General features: G+C 39.3%; 1 protein-coding gene across 1 annotated transcript in view; it reads right to left on the bottom strand.

The window, feature by feature from the left end:
• lrrc75a (leucine rich repeat containing 75A) overlaps positions 1-19,943 on the bottom strand; it is a 62,785-nt gene that overhangs the window by 18,093 nt on the left and 24,749 nt on the right. Inside the window, exon 3 of the mRNA XM_035155210.2 lies at positions 10,206-10,318. Within this exon, the coding sequence (XP_035011101.1) occupies positions 10,206-10,318 (113 nt within the window). The remainder of the gene's footprint in view (positions 1-10,205; positions 10,319-19,943) is intronic.

The raw sequence follows: 19,943 nt of genomic DNA on the forward strand, positions 1-19,943 counted from the left end.
AGAGACACTCCTTCAGTATGCGACTATGTGCCATCGGGTGCTGCATTTATGCACAGCCAGATTCCATGCTGTTACTGCAGAGTCGGATTGCACTGATTAGGTCAACTTCATCCACAGAGGAGGTGCAACGGAAATCAGAACTTGAGATACAATTTGAGACTCTTGTAAAGTGGATAACACCACTTCCACACACTTTTAAAGTCACCTCATTATTTGAAACTTTGGCTACATTTGACATCAGCATCCAGCATTGTAACAGTATATACACGAAGTATCCAGGGGCTTCAAAGGCTGCATTTGAAGACTGATTGTGTCACAGCAGTACGACAAATACGTCCTTCCATTCCAGTGAAACTAAGGTTCCAAAAGGTGGATCCTTACCGGCCCAACTTATCCCAGGATTCATTGCGCTTCAGTGATGAACTGTTTTTCAAAGAGGTAATGGTGCCGGCAAGCGATGACACGTCAGATGCTTGAGTATCACACATTTCTACTCAACTGAACCACTAATTGTACAAAAAAAACAAGGGGCATTAAAATGTTCTCGTCGTGTCCAACTTCAGCTCTGTTGCTAGGCAACAGCAATAAGGTTGAGACGAGCTGGTGACACTGGAAAGGCTCTGGAGACCAGACCGTCTCTTGTTGGTTCGACCTTTGAGGTCTAGGCAGCCCACAAATTGGTACAGTGTGGTCCAAAAGTCCAAGACCACTGTCCCCACTGTATATGACAGAAAATAAGGAAGGGCAGATCTGAATTAATTCATAATGATTCTAGGTGGTGTGTTTTAAAACGAGAAGTATGTAAAAGTGACAAATACATTTGATGCATCTGTGGAACAAGTATTTAGAACAATGACTTAAATTAAAGTATGATCAGTACATGCTGTACATGCATGTACTGATGCAATATAATTTTAACAGTAAATTTAACTGTTATTTACTGTACTTCTGTCATGTGAGATAATATTGTTTTTCTTTTTAATCTTATACATTTTTAATTGCAACAATAAACAAAATAAATGCATAAAATCTAATGTAAATCTAATGTTATGTCATTGGTCATTTTGAATGTATGTGTTCAGTTCTGCCCAGGAGTCAATAATGTCTGTAATATGACAAAAGGACTTGTGCGGGCTGTTTATATTCATCATGGTTTATGGGCTGCTGCCAAGTGTTATATTGTGCATCTAAATATGTTATTATTGTAAGTGAATCACCGATCGGTTGAAGCCCACCCCCCACCCCCAACTGTACATTCAGTCTCATATGCCTCATCTCTACCACCACTTTTTCTTTTTTAAAGAACACAGTGTGCTTGAATAAGGAAAAAATGTGCGGCTTTGCTAAAAACTATAGAGCTAACAGGTAACAAGGAATGAGTTGAATGTACACTTTACTGAATCAGGGATTGTGCATGGATGTTGAACATATAATTGGCCCCTTTGTGTAAATTGTGGCCCCTTTATGGCCCCTGATCTAGAAAATCAACCACTGCAACTCGGTGGCAAATAGTGGCTCACCATGTCTTCAAGTGCAACATATTGTGATCGGTCCTCACCACAAGAACATCCAATCATCTGTCAGGCAACAAAGAAACCTTCTGTGTGAGAACATATATACAATATACTGTCTTAGAGTGAAGAGCTTCAGTTGTTAAGTTTCAGCCTAATAAAGCAGAAACCATTGTATTCAGTTGTCCATCAACAAAATACACTGCGAACAATCAGCAGTGGCTGTGTACCGAGAGTCGTTATGAGGCAGCAGTGGAGCTCTGTGGGTAATACCATTATTCACACAGCTACAAGGGGTCAGTGGTCCACTGGGAGTCAACATGAGTCACACAAGCACAAACAGATGACGTTGTTGTGTTGTGAAGGAGGCGGGGCTGCAGATGCAAATGGCAAAACCATCAGTCCTGTTTTATCGGATTGAAATGCACTGATGTATTCATGTTCAGTCATGCCAGCACGGTCTGAGAACAGTTCTCACCATGTGCTCACCATGTCGCCAAGTGAGCTTTACATCACGGACCACAGCAAAGGTTACAGGTACATTTATTTCTTCACCACAATAGTTCATATGACTGAGCTGCATAATGCATGACAACACAAGTATAGTGTAAGTATACATAGAGATTTGTGTATATGTGTGTAAGTGAGTTGTACAAATCTGAGGTCTAGTCTAACAGAAAACAGAGCGCAGCAGAGAATGGGGATATTTTAAAAGTCAAACTCAAGACCGGACCTTTTAGTCAGGCTTTTCATTGAATTTTATTTATCTATTTATCTCTCTATATATTTATACATCTTGGACTGTTATATCCTTTAAGACCATTTAATACTTTTTACCCCTGGTTTTACTCACTCACCTTCTAGCATTTATTGTTTTATCTTTATTGTTTTATCTATTTCTCATCTCATTTAGTTTTTTATTATTTTTATAATTTTCTCATCTCTATTAATATTTTATTATATTATCTGTATTGTTTTATATTTTATCGTCTTAGTGTTCCATTATTTATCTTTAACATGTGGTCTTTCTTTGTTTACCTGTCTTTGTTGTTTGCTTATTTCAAATTTATGGGACTTACGGAAGTTTTTCTTAATATCATTTGACTCTGTTTGTGGATGGTATTACATTGTTTGTATGAAAAGTGCTACACAAATAAAGTCTGACAAATTAATTGATGATGACTGAGCTTTCAGGCAGTTGTGAGATGTGGTGAAGTAAGAAGGAAGTGATGGGGTTAAGTTAATGTGCTGCACCGCCTCATCTGACCTCACAAAACTCAAACATTTACAGTTTTACTTTCTGAGTCATGTGACAGCAGATCATTTAATTTTTATCAGAGGCTAAATCCGCCCCAGTCACCTCTTCTACTGCATCTTTTATCTTTTCTTACTCACGCAGAATAGCCGCTGGTTCTGTCATAATCTCATATATTTTTTTAAATGGGTTTCACATTGTTTTCCCTGCTCTCCTCTGTGTGCCATGAACAAACAGAGTTATTGTAAAGCCAACAACAGCCTCAGGGTCACAATGCAGTTCAGCAAGGGAAGGCCGAAGTGAACAATTTCGGACCATGCAGGGCAGAGATGATTCAAATGATTCAGAGGACGAATCAAGGCAAAGAGAAGAGAGATCTGGGCTGAAATGAGAAAATGGAGAAAGAAAATTAGTCTAAGTGCTTCTGAAGTGCTGGGATTAATATTGAAAAGTTATCGCCTGCATTAATATTTGAAGACTGACTCGACTCAGTTTGTCATCTTTGAGAACGTGGGCTTTACTAAAAAGAGGACAAACGTTAATTTCCCTCTCTTCTATGCACAATAATATATGTAGACTCACTGTTACCAGGCTGCGCTCTGATGAAATCGGCATTCATACACATTAAACACCACAGGACACAAATTACCTGAGAAGTGATCGACAGAAGGATAGATTTCCACAGATAACATCAACTTGGGGAAATGGAGGGAAGAGGAAAACCACTCACAGAATTTTAAACAGAAATATGGACATGGCATTTACATATTTACAATATTGCAGATATCTTATATTACCAGGAACACAGCTTGTTTTTTATAGCTGCATAATATGAGAAAAAAATCTAAATGCTGCTGGTAAATCTCAGAGACAAATGCCCACACCTGCAGGAGCAGAGAAGTGACCAGTGTTGACTCAGGGGTGAGGGAAGACAGACAGGAACCTGGTTAACAGAGACTGAACGCTCAAAATGAAATTGACACTATTACAAGATAATGAATACTGTCAAAAAATACCTTGGAGACATTTTAATTCCATGGCCATTGAAGGCCCAACACAATGAAAGGTCTTCTGCTGTCTTGTCTGTATTTGTCAAAACAATGACAAAACCCATTTGAGTTAACCATGTTTGACTAATCTACAACTGAATTTATCATTTTTAGAAGATTTTATAAGTCATTTGCAAGATCTCTCTTTGTTCAGCACTTCATAGTTCAGCCCCCATGGTAATACCCAGGATGGTCAACAGGATTGTGATATCAATTTTTATTTTTGGCAGCTCTACAACATACGTCTCAATGCCCTTTTTTCTACCTATACCTACCTACCTACCTACCTACCTACCGACCTACTTACCTACCTACCCACACATCTCTACCTACCTACCCACACATCTCTACCTACCTACCCACACATCTCTACCTACCTACCCACACATCTCTACCTACCTACCCACACATCTCTACCTACCTACCCACACATCTCTACCTACCTACCCACACATCTCTCATATCTCCATGAAGTGGAAACTAAAAATATGAAACTTCCTCCATGCTCAGAGCTTTCTTCAACAGCTGATCAGCAACAACAGTGATTGAGTGTGAAAATGTTCAAGCTGCAGAATCAATGACATATACACACACTGGAAAATGATTTTTTCTGCTAGGGTTGACAAGGTGATTTATCAAATCATGCAGGTTTTAAATATTTTATTGATATTGCTGAAAAGTAGCTTTAGAACCCTAACCCTAACCCTGAATATCAAAAAGGAACCATCAGATGCGTCAGACTGAAACTGTGGCCCACAGTCAAACCCTGTATATCTGTCTGAACCTCCTCACTCCTACAGTACAGAGGGGCAAATATCCTGGCTGCTGCTTTTGCCTGCTGGTGAGACGAAGCAGAAAAGGGAAATGAAGGGGAAAGACAGAGGAGAGAGAGGCCCAGACATCGTGAATCAACACTCGGCGTTCGCTCTCCACTGGCTGCCAGAGCACAGGTGGGAGACAGCCAATAAAATGTCAGCAATGCAGCGATGTTCAGTCAGCAGGCAGCAGACATGACAACAGGCTAGCAGACAAGTACCGAAGTAGACAGAAGGAATAAGATGTAGATCTGTGTGCACGTGTGTGTGTGTTTGTGTGTGTGTGTGTGTGTCATGAATTTAGATGGAAAAATGCAGCAAGACCTTCCAACATCATGAAAACTAACAAGTCATAAGGAAACAATCAAATTCAAGAGAGGAGACAGAGGGACAGACAGACAGTAAGATGAACAGAAAGACAGATGGACAGACAGACAGACAGACAGACAGACAGACAGGCAGACAGGCAGACAGACAGACAGTTGTTTGTGTGAGGCAGTAGCTGTGTCTCAATTTAGGGGGCCGCATCCTTTCGGAAGCTGCATTTGTAGACCAATTGCGTCACAGCAGCGCGACAAGACTGTCCCAATTCGAAGGCTCCTCCAAATGTGGCCAACAAATGTGTCCTTACACCCCCGGGCACCTGAGCCTCCACCAGATGGATCGTTCCCGGCCCAACCTATCACATGATTTATTGTGCTTCAATGTTGAGGTAATGGCGGCAGCAAGTGAGAAGAAAACGTCAGAAGAATTTACTTTGAAATGTTAGTACTCAACCAAACAACTAATGGTTTACTTAAGAAACATTTTCGTCTGTTTCATCCACTCTGCTGCTAGAGCAACCAAGACCAGACTCTCCACTTGTTTTCGGCAGACGCGGTCTAAGCAGATGCAGCAAAAGTGTTTCACTGCAATAGCATCCACAGAGCATGAGGAGGCCGACTGTGCATGAGGAGGCCGACTGTGCACAACACAGGCCAATATAATGATGCCGTTTTATAAACACGTAGAGTGAACACTGCTGATCAAAACCTCAACAACCACTCACTGTCACTTCTCTCAACAGGCATGTCCAGTCACAGCAGGCAGCTGCTTCCAGAAGCCCAGATAAACCCATCACACAGCACCATTATTGTTGACCCCGTTATAGATAGATAGATAGATAGATAGATAGATAGATAGATGTATAGATAGATGTATAGATAGATGTATAGATAGATAGATAGATAGATAGATAGATAGATAGATGTATAGATAGATGTATAGATAGATAGATAGATAGATAGATAGATAGATATATAGATAGATGTATAGATGTATAGATAGTGTATAGATAGATAGATAGATAGATAGATAGATAGATAGATCTGTCCATCTGTTATGAAAAAATGGTTTCTTCCTCAAAGCTGTTCGGTTTTTCGGCAAATAAAGGAAATAAATAAAGCAAATGTCTTGTGTTGTCATCAAGTTGTTAAAAATAAACCTGCTTGAAACTATATGGAGTCACGTTGTTTCCCTCTCAGGTTTCTCTGCAGGGGTCCCACACCTCAGCTGTAAAGCAGAGAGGAGTGTGCTGGCTGCTCCAGACGTTCAGCCGTGAAGCCGCCTCATTTCAAACCACTGAGAGGACTTGTTGATCTCACTGAAAGAGGCTGTTGTTAAGCAGCCAGACAGGCAACAGTAAGCCTTGTTAATCTTTGCTTTTTTCACCGTTCTCTGTCACAACTATACTCTTGTTGAATAGACAATAACAAACTGACAGCCTGTTCATTTACATTTTATCCATCCTAAACAGCAGCAACGTCCATTTGCACCTGGGAGTCCAATGGCAAACTGGGAGCTTTCGCCTTTTGCAAAAGAGACCAATTAGTCTCAAGTGCTATTTGTTTTGCAAAAAAGGAAAAATATTTCCCATTGAGCATCACCAACCTTTTCTAGTTTCTCTGCTTTTGCAACAATTTGACCACTGATAAAGAGAAAAAATCTAGGCCTGACAGATTGGGTGTTATTGAACATATTAAACAGATATGAGTCTATCTGAGTCATGACGCTGGCAGCTCAGTGTAACATCGAGTGAAGATTAAGTTTGTAGGTGAATTTATTTAAAAAACCTGTTAACTACGTTGGTCTGACGGAGGAGACATTAAAGTGATACTGCACATTTAAATTCATTTTTGGAGATGTAAACTAAATAATATGCCTGCTGATTTTAATATCACATTTATAAAAAAGATCTACATATATACAACTGTCTTGGACCTTGCAGGACCAATGCCTATGGAGAGTCAACTGTTTGGGACATTTTCGCATGAGGAGAGTCCCCGGAAACTGCAGAGGCTTTCTCTCAGAAATTTTGCGTTCCCTGGAGACCCTGGAGTTCAGTATGTGTCTGAAAGTAGCTTATGAGAAACTTGTGTGTGAGCAGATGATGATTCCTGAGTTGACATCTCTCTGCTGTGGTATGAACTACAATCAGGCTTTTCTCAGGGTTTTGGGATCAACTTCATGTTACAGATCTTCACTTTGCTTTCCAAGCAGTGTGCAATACAGCATGTTCCTTTAAGTGCATACCACTGTGAGTCAAAGTGTGCACTTGGGCAAATTCTATCAGACACCAAACATCAATGTTACATGCAACCTTCTAGAAATTTGCAATGGTGGAGTTCATCTCATGTTATCTGCAGGTTATCTTGAGCTTCAGCCACTCTAAACGTGTCTGCTTGTTCTGTTTGTGCCATGTTGAAGATGTTAAAGGAGATATTTCTGGGTGTGAGCTAGCAAGAGATCATCTGAGCGCTACTCAACAGAAAATGAAGAGTTATATGATAGAAAGTGTTAACGTGTTAAAACGTTGCCATGGGGGTTGGTCAGACCTGGACCACGATAGGTAGGAATATTTTTCTTTTCAGTCGACGTCAGGAGGGGTGACGTAGTTAGCATGAAGACGTGTATTTGAGTGGGTGTGAATCTTTATATATCTTTATATATCTTGATATATGTGTATGTAGCCTGTTAATAGGGTGTGTTCTATGCAAAGAGATGATTCAGTTGGATCTGTTGCCCTGAGACTCAGAGTAAATGGGCCCTGTCCATCCTCTGGTTAATCACTCTTACTGGAGTTCATGACAGCCTGAAGTGCTGACTGCAGCGCTGCGTTAATTAAACCCCATCCACCAGTCCAGAATTACTTAAGATAATTACAAAACTCATTTTCACTTTCAACTGCAGCTTTCATTTAATTCCATTAAACACTGATTTAACAGCATTTGTTGAAGCTCACTTTATAAAATTACAAAAGCTACCAGTCATTGTTGACTGTGAAAGAACACCCACACCCCTCCACACACACACACACACACACACACACACACACACACACACACACACACACACACACACACACACACACACACACACACACTTAGCAGGGGTTCAACCTTATGCTCCACACTGAATTGTTATTTTTCCCTCTCTGCACTTGTGTATTTGTGTGCAAACTGTTTTGCAGGGAGATGACACCTGGTGTTCATAACAACTGATCCTCCATTTGCACCGCAGTGGGAAATCCTCTCTCCAAATGTCTCCTGCTTCAATGTCGCTTTTCTACCATCTGCTCCCACCAGGATGTATTTTATAGCAGGTCTGGGTGTTTCTGAGCAGGATCTTAGATGTGCAGCATCACACAGGGATCAGGTTTATAGCGAAAACCACTTAGAGTATAGAAAAAGAAAATCTTAGTTTTATTAGAATGAAATTCAATGTGATCACTATGGAGACACATTTTTTATAGTAACCTATAAAATATATTGTTATTAATGAGGTTTGTTTTATTTGCGTAGCCTATTTTACTTTTCATTAAAACACCCAGTGAATTCTACTCTATTTTAGTGAATGTTAATGTATCTTTTTACATATATTTTTAATTCTAATTTGATTTTATTCATGTCTTATCCTTTTGCAAAGTACTTTGTGACTTTTTTAAGAAAAGTGCTATAAAAATCAAACGTATTATTTTAATTAGTTGTAGTAGTATGCAGATTAGATGTAAAAAAAAACATAGCATCTAGCTTCTCAAATCTTGCTGCAATTTGTAGTTTTACAGAATTATAGGAAATTACATAAATTTGTGCTTCAGAATGTCAGTTGCACAAAACTGTCAGAGGACTCACACCACCCCTGTGGTAGTTTCTGCGACAGTAGTCTCCAGGACCACATTGTGCCACCATGACTCAAGGTAAAGACAATAAAAGCTCCAAATGGTCACCTTTCTAATGCTGCTGTCAGACATGTACTGAACTCATGAATGAGCTCATGTGAGACACTATAGAAAAACAACAGGAGATCATCCAGAGCAAGTGGGCGTGTTGATGACATTTCCAACACGTGACAGATGTAAAAATGAAAAAACAAAAAGAAAAGAAATATCTCAGGATGACAAAGAGTTTTTGCTGATAAGAGCCGACGCTGGTGACGTTTTAATGTAAACAAAGCCATGTGATCTCTGCAGCAGAATGAATACGTCACATCCTGCCTCTGTCTGCTGCACCCCCCCTTACTGTACATGAACGCTCCAGAGATTTCTGTCTGAGCGGAGAATCTCCTGTTGCGTTGTATATTTGAAAGACAAACTGCAGAGTTAGTCCGAACCCAATTGTGCGGACATCCTCCGGAGTTCAATCTCTGAAAAACGGACTAAGAAATATCATCATACAGATACAGAGCACTTCAACAGTCTAATAAGGGAGTGAATATAACAACAGTTGAGTGATGGTAAACCTACAGTGCCAACATGTGATATTATCTCTCTTTCATTTCTATACCTCTAAATTTAAATGTGCTAACCGAATGTATTTCCATTCCAATGTAATGGCCCATGTAAATCTGGGTTTTGAAAATTCTCACAGAAAAGCTGGTTGTGTTTGATATGTCTTAAGTGACCTGTGGATGCAACATTAGCAACTGTAAGATTTTGCCAAAATACTATTAAAATACTCTTTCATCAGCACTGTAAGTTAAAGGTAATGTTTTGCATATGTGAAATATTTCACTTTGAGAATAGCTTTCAAAAATCCGAAGGTAATTTTTAGCTGTCTGAACTTTAAAGTACTGGAGAAATGTGTGGATTAGCTGTTTATACAGTAGTTGCTTTTGATGGATGATTTGCATATTGTGTAACGTTGCTGTATTTATCAAATCTGTCCAAATCTCCATTTTCATTTGGCTGCAGATACTCAACATGAATCTACTTAATGGAGGTGCAAAGAAGAAGACTGGAGAGAGAGCTAACTGCTGCAGTGCAAAGTGAACACAGCTCAACTTCAAATGCAGACTCATCAAGCAACATTCAAATTTTGACAGTGAACGTGACACAGACGGAGGTGGTTTCATCTCCAACAATTGGTGAGAGCGAGAAAATTAAGAGAGCGTGACATCAGTGGATTTTTCCATGGCATCCAAAGGGGCAGCAGATGATGACATACTGATGACACACTGGGATGTTAACACACACACACACACACACACACACACACACACACACACACACACACACACACACACACACACATGCACTCACCAGGCCTGAGGTTTCCTCTTGAGCAGGCCCTGTCTCCTCCACTGTGAGTGGGGGCTGAGATGATAGGTCAGCTGACGACAGACCTTTTCCATCGCCCCAAGAGAGTCGCCCTCCTATTGGACAAATACACACAGACAGAAAGACAAACTATCAGCTCAATTACTGTGAAGTGATGAGAAAAACCAACAGGGCAAATGATTCATTCCTGTGTCGGCCTGAGAAGTGATTTTCCGCCGTTCGTCTACATCTGACGGGTGCCACGTTGGGCTCGTTAGCTCGGCAGCCAAAGTAGCTTTTTATAAACACATCTGATTAGCACATGTGGTAACAAGTTTACAGAGGTGTCCTGTTTTCACACTATACATTAAATCTATTATTCAGAGTGTAGTACACTCTGAATAATCATCATGTTAGTGTGCTCATGAGGAAAAAAAGCAAGGGATTCAACAATAAATTGATTAACTTATAGACTGAACCACGTCATCTTCCCCAAGGAAATTTCTTTCTCAAGTTTTTCAGGTTTCAAACTGATCCAATGTTGTTGTTTGATTGAAATTTGTTGTAGGCTCTCGTTTTTGTTGGCACTGAGCAACAAGTTGAACATCTAGAATATTGACCATGATGTTTTTTTATTATACATTATGTTATAGATTATTGGAATCTATGTATATAGTCTATACAGTAGGTAATCTGTTCATTTCAAGCAGGGGGGAAGGTCTTGATTGTAAGATGTAAGCATGCGCTCGCAAAACAACTGAACAATGCATGGGCAGATTTACTCCAAACTTGTGAATATTACTTGGGAGTGTGTCCCTGCCAACCCAGGATTACCAACCCTAGCTTTAAGGGGTATGATGTTTTGGTCGTTTTGGTTAAAAAAGAATAGCTGCCTTCCCTTCTCATCCCTGTACAAATCACCTACTGAGTCTATGATATAGTCCAAGTTATGTTTCTCAGGAGAAATAAACCAGAGTTTGAGGACAATAAACATTTGTCAGGTGACATTGTTTCCAGCTGCAGCTGTTTTTAGAGGAAAAAGCTCTGATTAACCCAATGTATGCTAGCTAGTTAGCATACAAAGGGGGAAACTAACCTTTTCAAGGAGACCAAGCAACACAGACGGCCAAGACATGAACTTCAATGGATGCTATTTGACTGCTGGATGTGAAACTAGGTGGCTGCTAACATTTGATCAAAAACCACATATAGTGATAAGGTGGTAAGAGTGTATCCGTTAGATTGTTCTGATGGCATGAACCACAGAGCTCTAAATCTGCGACTGCATCTTTGACACTGTGGTGTATCCAGGAACAAGGAGGAATGGCTGTGGAAATGTTCCAATACAAGTACATGTTAACTCAAGTCAACAAGTGTCCCGATGTGACCTGCACAGGGTCGACATGTATTTCTGTTTCTTTCCTTATCTGCACTTTCATGAGCACATCAGGACATACAAGTTTACTGGTTGACACATATTTCAGTACCATTGGAAATGATCAGTAAAATAATGTGAAGCACCAGTTCACACTGTCTGTGTCAATTAGATTTTTGATGTATTAGTGAGAATAAGCATGCACCATAACACTGGTACAAATAAATTGAATGCAGCAATAACTGATGTAATTGATTTAATAAGTAATAATTTGAGTCATGTTTAATGCTTTCTATACTGTTTCTGATTTTTAGCATCTATACTTGTGTGTTCTTGGGAAGTGCATGTTATACAAGAACTCAATAATTAATTGACATGATAAGCAGTGGAAATAATAGAGTACGACATATTATAGATCATTCATCGCTCACTCTGATATTTTATGGGAAGATCATCAACTTTGACTCTTGTGGAAATTAGCAACAGGTCAGGGACAACTGACGGTGGTAATAATGTGGGAGTCGGAGGGTTTCATGCTGCAGCTCTATTGATCTACTGTGAGTACACTTTACCTTTTTTTCACTTTGGACCAAAGGTGTCTGTTATAACCTGAGTTCAGTGCTCAGTCATCTGTCAGTCAGTCAGCACATAGGCTAACAGAAACAGAACATCCAACCATGCAGGTATGTATTTCATATACAGCAAAGTGTGTGTAACTAAGGCGGAGTATAAGGGTCATGTTGGCAAATTTTCTTTGTGGAGATTATGACAGTCGACAGTCTGTTCTTTTGATATTCTCCCTTTAAAATCATGACTATATTCTCATAATCTTACAACTTTATTCTCATATTACAACTTTATTCTCCTAATATTACAGCTTTATTCTCATATTACAGCTTTATTCTCATATTACAACTTTATTCTCCTAATATTACAGCTTTATTCTAAAAATATTACAACTTTATTCTCATATTACAGCTTTATTCTCATATTACAACTAAATTCTCAAAATCTCAGATTACTTTCTTCAATATAGACCTAATACTCCATTGTTAGTAACAGTTATATGATCTTTACACTGTCAGTAAAAAGCTTTCCAATAGAAACAGTTGTACGCAATGATGGGTGGCTGTCATGTTGGTCAGTGAAGTGTTGCAGCACCAATTCACAGGAGACTGACACAGGGATATACAGTGATTAAAGGATTTGAGGACCAACGGAGCAAAGAACTGCAAACACACCTTCTGTCAACATCAGGTTTCTGTCACAACAACAGGACACAAATAAACAGACGACAGAGAGGCCGGGGGATTCAGCACCACATGGTGTGTTGATAAGCGATGTCCACAATTGCTCTCTATTTGCCACCTAATGTTCTTTATTGCATTGCAGTGTCTGAACTGTACATTGACACACAATGTAATGCACTGAAACATAGCATCAGCGCAGTCAATGAAAGATGTTCTATACAAAGCATGTAAACGATTTTCACAAAATGAAATTAGCAGCTCAGATGACTGACATGTGAAACTACATCTATTGGTATAATAAAGGTGTACTAAAGCATCGAGAAATAGAGAAACACAGGGAATAATTAATAAGGAAGCACATTTCAGGAACAGCTACCAGGTTACTAACAAAGTGTATGTATGTATGTGCGCTGTGTGTGTGCTGTGTGTGTGTGTGTGTGTGTGTGTGTGTTAGAGTGAGGCTTCCAACCATACAGGTCCCCTGTATCCAGTCTAAAACCGACGGTGAAGAGAAGAAGTGATAACAAAGACATTTAACAGTGAGTTACCAGGTCAGTGTTTGTTCAGGACAGTGTGCCTGTGTGTGTGTGTGTGTGTGTGTGTGTGTGTGTGTGTGTGTGTGTGTGTGTGTGTGTGTGTGTGTGTGTGTTTACTCTTTAAAATAAAGAGGGGCAGAAGTTGGATACTGAAGCAGAAAAACTAATTTCTTGCACACAGTGTTTGTGAAAGTCAGTGATTTGACACTCAAATGGAAGCAGAGAAAAGTTCTTCGACTTCCTTTGCTGCCAAATTAATTTTTTCATTTTTCAAATCATATGAAGTGATAATGATTCCCGTAGAGAGACTGTGAAGATGTTCTTGTACTTGTTCTTGTAAATGTATCCATGTGCTTAGATGTTTCAGAGGACACACACTGTTTGTGGTGTAAACTCACATTTGTAGATTCAGAGTGAAATAACTAATTTTCATAATTTTTCACATTTTCTCTTTACTTATCTAAATCCTCAGCTCCACTGCTGTAACGTCTTCATTTGAATTAATATTAAACATATTTATCAATAATTAAAGGTGCAATAATCGATTAATATCATCAGCTCCTGAAATGACTGTGTGATGTGAAAGGTGTCACTCACAGATACAAACCCATGAAAAGATCACTTATCTGAGTTTTAGCATCACTCAGCTGAATGTTTTGGTTTCACAGTCTTCAACTTCACTGTTCTGACTGACTTTCACATGTGTTGTGTCCAACACTGAAATAATCTGTTGCTCTGACAACCAAATGGAACCTGAAAATTACTGTCAGCAGTGGTTTATTTTGAAATACCAACTCCAGGATTTGCATAATGGTACTGGATGGAAACACACATTCATTTGTATTTTATTTTATTGTTTCCTCATAACTAATAAACATAACTAATGTACTGTTCATGACACTGATTTGTCAAAACACATCTCCATTCTCTATACTTTGCACATTATGTACACTGTATCCAAATTTCTCTCCTGTCTGCAGGAGTGTGTGTGTGTCTGCTCGTCTCTGCCGCTTCCAAAAACGATCACATTTATTTAGTTATTATTCGATGATGTCGGATGATGAATCCAGATTGTTCCGGTCACTTTAACCCTGATGTCCTGACTGTGCACGTCACGTTTCGTGTTATGTCAACTGAGTAGGCGCAAAATGTTTTTTTTCAATGTGTTTAAATACGTGTCTCATAAACTATCGAGCGAATCAAAGAAACACAAAGTACAGTACTGTTCCGGTCCGAAAGACTTCTGACTAGTGTTTATTGCTAACGTGTAAAATGAGCGCAGGTCAGCGGAGGAGGGAAGACAGGGTAATACGGCACAGTAAAAAGATACCAGATTCATAATGTGCGTCTACCCTGATCCTGAAGCAGCGGCTGCAAAATAAACATAAGGGAACCACTGTCATAGGATGACCACACATATTCACCTTTGTATTACACATTCTCATCCTTTTACTAATTTATCTATTCCTTAAAAAAAAGAATCCTGACACCTGCACTTACACAAATTCCTGTCATATGTACATATGCACGATATCCTTCTGCTATTTGACAGTTCCAGTTGTCTTTTACAGGTTGACACAGTCCCGTGACTCCTGGTCTGATGAAAACCTTTTAGAGGACATTGGATCAACTCAAATATGCACACCGAAGCTAAAAGCTAAAAATACGGTGGCCTACTTTTAAAAGCATTGACATTTTGGAGTTGCAAGGTTTTCATTACACAGAGGTATTTTATTACTCTACATGTACGATGAAACATTTTGATTTCTAGTTTGCACCGGTCATATTGTAAAGGTCAATACCTAATCAATGTCTGATGTTTTTAAAGCATTTTATTCTTTTAGACAAAAACAGTTATCTATAAACCGCTCTGGCTCTTGTTTATCTGTGGGGTCTGAGTTGAGACTTATTGATGTTGTGCTTTGTACCGACACTCTTGGTAATGTACAGCAGGAGTGGTCTTATCATGTCAATAAAGCTGCAAGAATTGAATTGTGCTGAAATGAATGAGAGCGTGCGTTGGGTCGATGAGAACAGCAGCTGCAGCATCTGGCCTGAGCCTCGTGGCTTCATTGTGGCATTTTCTACATTTCACTGCATCCAGCTCTCTCTCTCTCTTCCCATTCCTTTTTCTGCTCCCTCTTTCACTCTCTCCATTTCTCCCTAGCTTGGCTTTTTGTCTTCTTGTCATCTTTTTCTGTAGTTCTGATTCTCTCTCTCTCTCTCTCTCTCTCTCTCTCTCTCTCTCGTTACATTATTGACACAGAACGTATCTATGAATCTTTACAGTCTCTAGAGAACTGATAACCTCATTCTCCTCTCATCCTCTTCGTCCATCTCCCTCTCCTCTCTCTTATTTATCTGTCTACTCCTTCCCCTCAGGCTACAGGCTGCTGATAAGGTTTGTTTGCACACAACAAATGGCACCATTACGTGAGTCTACATGCTCGGGTAAATTACTAGTAAACTGTTCCTCTCTTGTGGAGATGAATTGTTTGGACAATTCGATCATATTGCTCTCGTCTCATCAGTCAGGAGGTCCAGGGGAAGACCTGGCAGACAGCTGACTGAGAGTTATGTCTAGATGCAGTAAGGGAACATTTTAGCTATATTCAGACATGAACTCCAGATGAAGTCCGGAAAATTGGGTCGGGATATTCTCTGCAGTTTGCCTTTCACACATGTACAACTCAACAATTTGAACATTAAAAAATATACAATTTATTCTTTAATGTTCAGAGAACATGCGTATCATCAAGACTACTGTTGAAATTACATCAGAGGTAAAATAACCTTGATGTTTTAAAAAAAAAAAATCCTTGATTCCGAAAAGTACCTTTTGTTCTTATCAATCTTCTTCTCCCCACCTGAGAGTTACGACCAATGTCTGAATCAAGCTTCATGTCTTTGTAATTTTTTTTACATTTGTAATTCAGGTAGCGCACTAAAACTTTTGAACTGAGAAAATGAATGAACTGGTTAATTTCTTTAAATTTGTGTTGCCACTATAATATCAATATGGTTTTACTACCAGCATCTCCAACTTCAGGCGCAGTATGTCCTTGTTGTTCAAACATTATATCGTCGGAGGTGAAGATCCTGCAAACCTGAGCAACTGCATTTCTGGAGAGGCCTGTAAGGCTTCTGCTTCTTTTTCTTCTTCTATTGTTTAATGCTGCCTCAACTCCCTGCCATTTGTCGATTAGTGTAAACTATCCAGACAAATCTTTTCACACTGCAAACAAGGACCCAGATCACCTCACCTCACCAATTTTTGTTCGGTTGGTCTGAAGCACATTTAACACGTTTCATTTTGGTTCAGACTTAACTGAAAATCTGAAAGTCCAGACCACACGATTGTGAATGCGACTAAAAAAAATGTAGTTTTGTCAACAGAACCTATTTCAAAGTCTAATACGAAAAGCAGCAGCAGTGTCGGAGCTTGTGAACATTGAAATCAACAAAACAATAAGCCTTTGTCATCAAGAGCATCTTGGTCAGTACGAGGTTGTGTTTTATCTTGGAGACAGACGACCTGTCAGCGAATCTCCTCCTCCTCCTGATGGTTCAGTCAGTAAAATATCTAGAGTTTTACTGTAGAGCTTTGTTATCAGTCAATGTCACACTGTCGGTGTTGTGTCAGTGTACAGTTCCTTCAAAACAGCTAAATGGGAAGAATTTTCAGAAAATCTAAAAAATGATTTGGGCATGAAAGTGTTAAAACGTCGAGGGTTAATGAAAGCTTTGGTAAATGAGAGACAGGAGCACATTTGTCCACTGTTTGTCTGTCTCCTTCTATGTTCGCCTCCATTTGTTATCCTCAGACCATCCTCACATCATTTAGCACTTTGACATGGATCAAAGACACAGACAGCAAAGAGGGGAGGAGAAGCTGTGTGTGTGTGTGTGTGTGTGTGTGTGTGTGTGTGTGTGTGTGTGTGTGTGTGTGTGTGTGTGTGTGCTTGTTTAATGAGCAATACTGGCAAGCTATCGATTAGTCATAAATCACTTCTGCTTTGGTGTCAAACACCTAGACAGGGCAACACACAGACAAACACAGCGTCTTCTTTGGGTAGATGTCTCTCACGTGGGCTGTGGTGGAGATCCAGTTCAATTTAAATTGCATTTTGTCATCTATTCATCCAAAATCTTCACATCTCCTCCCGTAAATAAGATCTGTCTCTTTTGATAAAGAAACCTCATCGGGTCCAACTCAACCATTCAGGTGAAATGTCAATATTAGTTCTGAGACTAACGATAAAGACGGAGAGAAACACAGATAAGGCACAAAAACCAACCGCACTTTAAGATGATTCCAGGTTACGACCAAATCTGTCTCAGATTTATAAATGTAATTGCAGACTGCGACAAACTGAATTGTGACTACACACACCTTTTATAATGTGACATTATAAAAGGTGTGTGTAGTTTCTCATCCACTCACGTACTGTTAGACATTATATGCCCTGGTTAATAAAAGACATTCAATAACAGTTATAGACTTGCTGGCTTTTTTTTTCATTAACTGTAATTAGCTACTGTCAACATGCTGCATATCACGTTGTGTGTTATGAGTCATTTTGTCAGATAGCACAACTCACATGCAACCTTATTCCTACATCACAAATATAATAAATGTCCATTAATAATAATCTCTTAAATAATGTTTTCCCTTTACTCATGATTTCTGATGTAGCTATGTTCAGATTTATTATTCGTCAAAAAGGTTGTTTTTCATCAGGATTATGCAGAAACTACTTGACAGATTTCCATGAAACTTGGTGGAAGGGTGGGACATGGGCCAAGAAAGAAGCCATTACATTTTGGCGCAGATCCAGACACAGAGGCAGATCCTGGAGTTATTTATCACATTCTTTAACATTGCGAGAGCGTTTTTTGGCATTTTCAATACATTTTCCAAGAACTAATTCATGGATCTTGATCAGAAGACATGAGAATATTTATGAGGGTGTGCAATTTGGTGCAAATCCAAATGAAAATTAAATATGGTTTCATAAGGAGACTGTTGGAGGAGGGATAGACTCTACTGAGTGACAGTCTAGTTTTATTCACTTAATCTTCATTTTTAACTTAATATAATGAAAGAAAGCCAAATTTCCAATGTCATTAAAAAGGCATCTATTGATTCAAAGTAAGTAAGCTATGATGTAAGATAATGGTAAATGGACTTACTTTTATAAAGCCTAGTGCTTATCAAGTCCTAAACCTCGACCACTGGTCTTGTGAGACCCTCCACATCCCTTCATGGTGTACCTGAACACACATGAGAAGATATATGTGGCACCTGTTGCTTGACAGTGTTACACAGAGATGTTTTATAACTCGCTGTGTTTGATCCTAATGATATTTTGAGACTTAAATTCCTTAAGATGTAATTCACACATATTTCAATTTCTTATTTGTAATCACATGACCTCTATCACCAGACTAGTTCAAATTGGGTGATTCTACAAACCCTTGGATGATGATGATAGTCAATATGTTTTTTTGCATATGTTGGAATGCAAACTGTGGTCCGACACCTTGCACGTCCATCTAATACCCCAACCTACACATCCTTACTTTCTGCATGACATTCACTGTGACGAAGGTCCAGATGAAAGCCATGCGGTTAAATTGTATTGGTCATGGTTAATATATAAGTCATAAACAAATCTACTTTAAATTAAATCTCTGAATGTTCCTCTTCATAACCAGACTCAAACTAAACACCCATGTATCTTTTTTACATGTTGTTGGCTGTATCTGATATTTATGACTTAACCCTAACTAAAAACGTAAGAGATAGAGATAATAAAAAATGCAGGTTATAATTGCAATTGGATGGTTACATGTGTATTTAGTGTTGGATGGTAGTGACTGACTGTTATCTAACGTTTAATGAATGGTCTTATCAGCACACATCAAACATACACACACACGTTTCACATGCACATCCACCCTGAACTTCATATCACCCCGAGCAGCTGGACGTGTGAAAGGAAATGTCAGAGTCAGTTCAACCAGACATTAAAGACTTTAACTTGCCAGCTCCCTGGTACAAAGTCTTTGAAATGTAAATTGAGCAGATGTGTGAAAAGAGCAGATTATTGTCCGATGTATTTATGACGTTTCTGTCCTCTCTGCTGCTGGGCTTTTGTCCAGCTCTGGTCTCCTGCATGTTCTCCCTTAGTGCTCCTTACCAAAACCATCTCCAGTAAGTAAGATTGTGTTTTACGGATTAATCTCTGGTCACGTGTGGAAGTTGTCATGGCAATTCTGCATCCTCTGACAACGAGGAACGAGACACAAATCTCTTACGGTATTGTCACACTTTAATGCTCAGAGCATGGTGCACAAGACACAGGTTGTTTGATGGGAAGCTGTTCTTTCTCTTTATACATTTGGCTCGTTCCTCCCCCTCTTGTTGAGGTTGTTTCTAAGCCAAAGGTCAGGATCTTCTGATGATCTTCCCCATACAATGTAAAGGGGCAGCGGTTCTACTGGGAGCTCCCTTCGAATGGCCGAACTCCTCTCAATTCTTTAGAAAACGTATTTCTGTCGCAATCTCATTCTTTCA

The sequence above is a fragment of the Hippoglossus stenolepis genome, chromosome 4 (genome assembly GCF_022539355.2).
Source record: "Hippoglossus stenolepis isolate QCI-W04-F060 chromosome 4, HSTE1.2, whole genome shotgun sequence".
NCBI lineage: Eukaryota > Metazoa > Chordata > Actinopteri > Pleuronectiformes > Pleuronectidae > Hippoglossus > Hippoglossus stenolepis.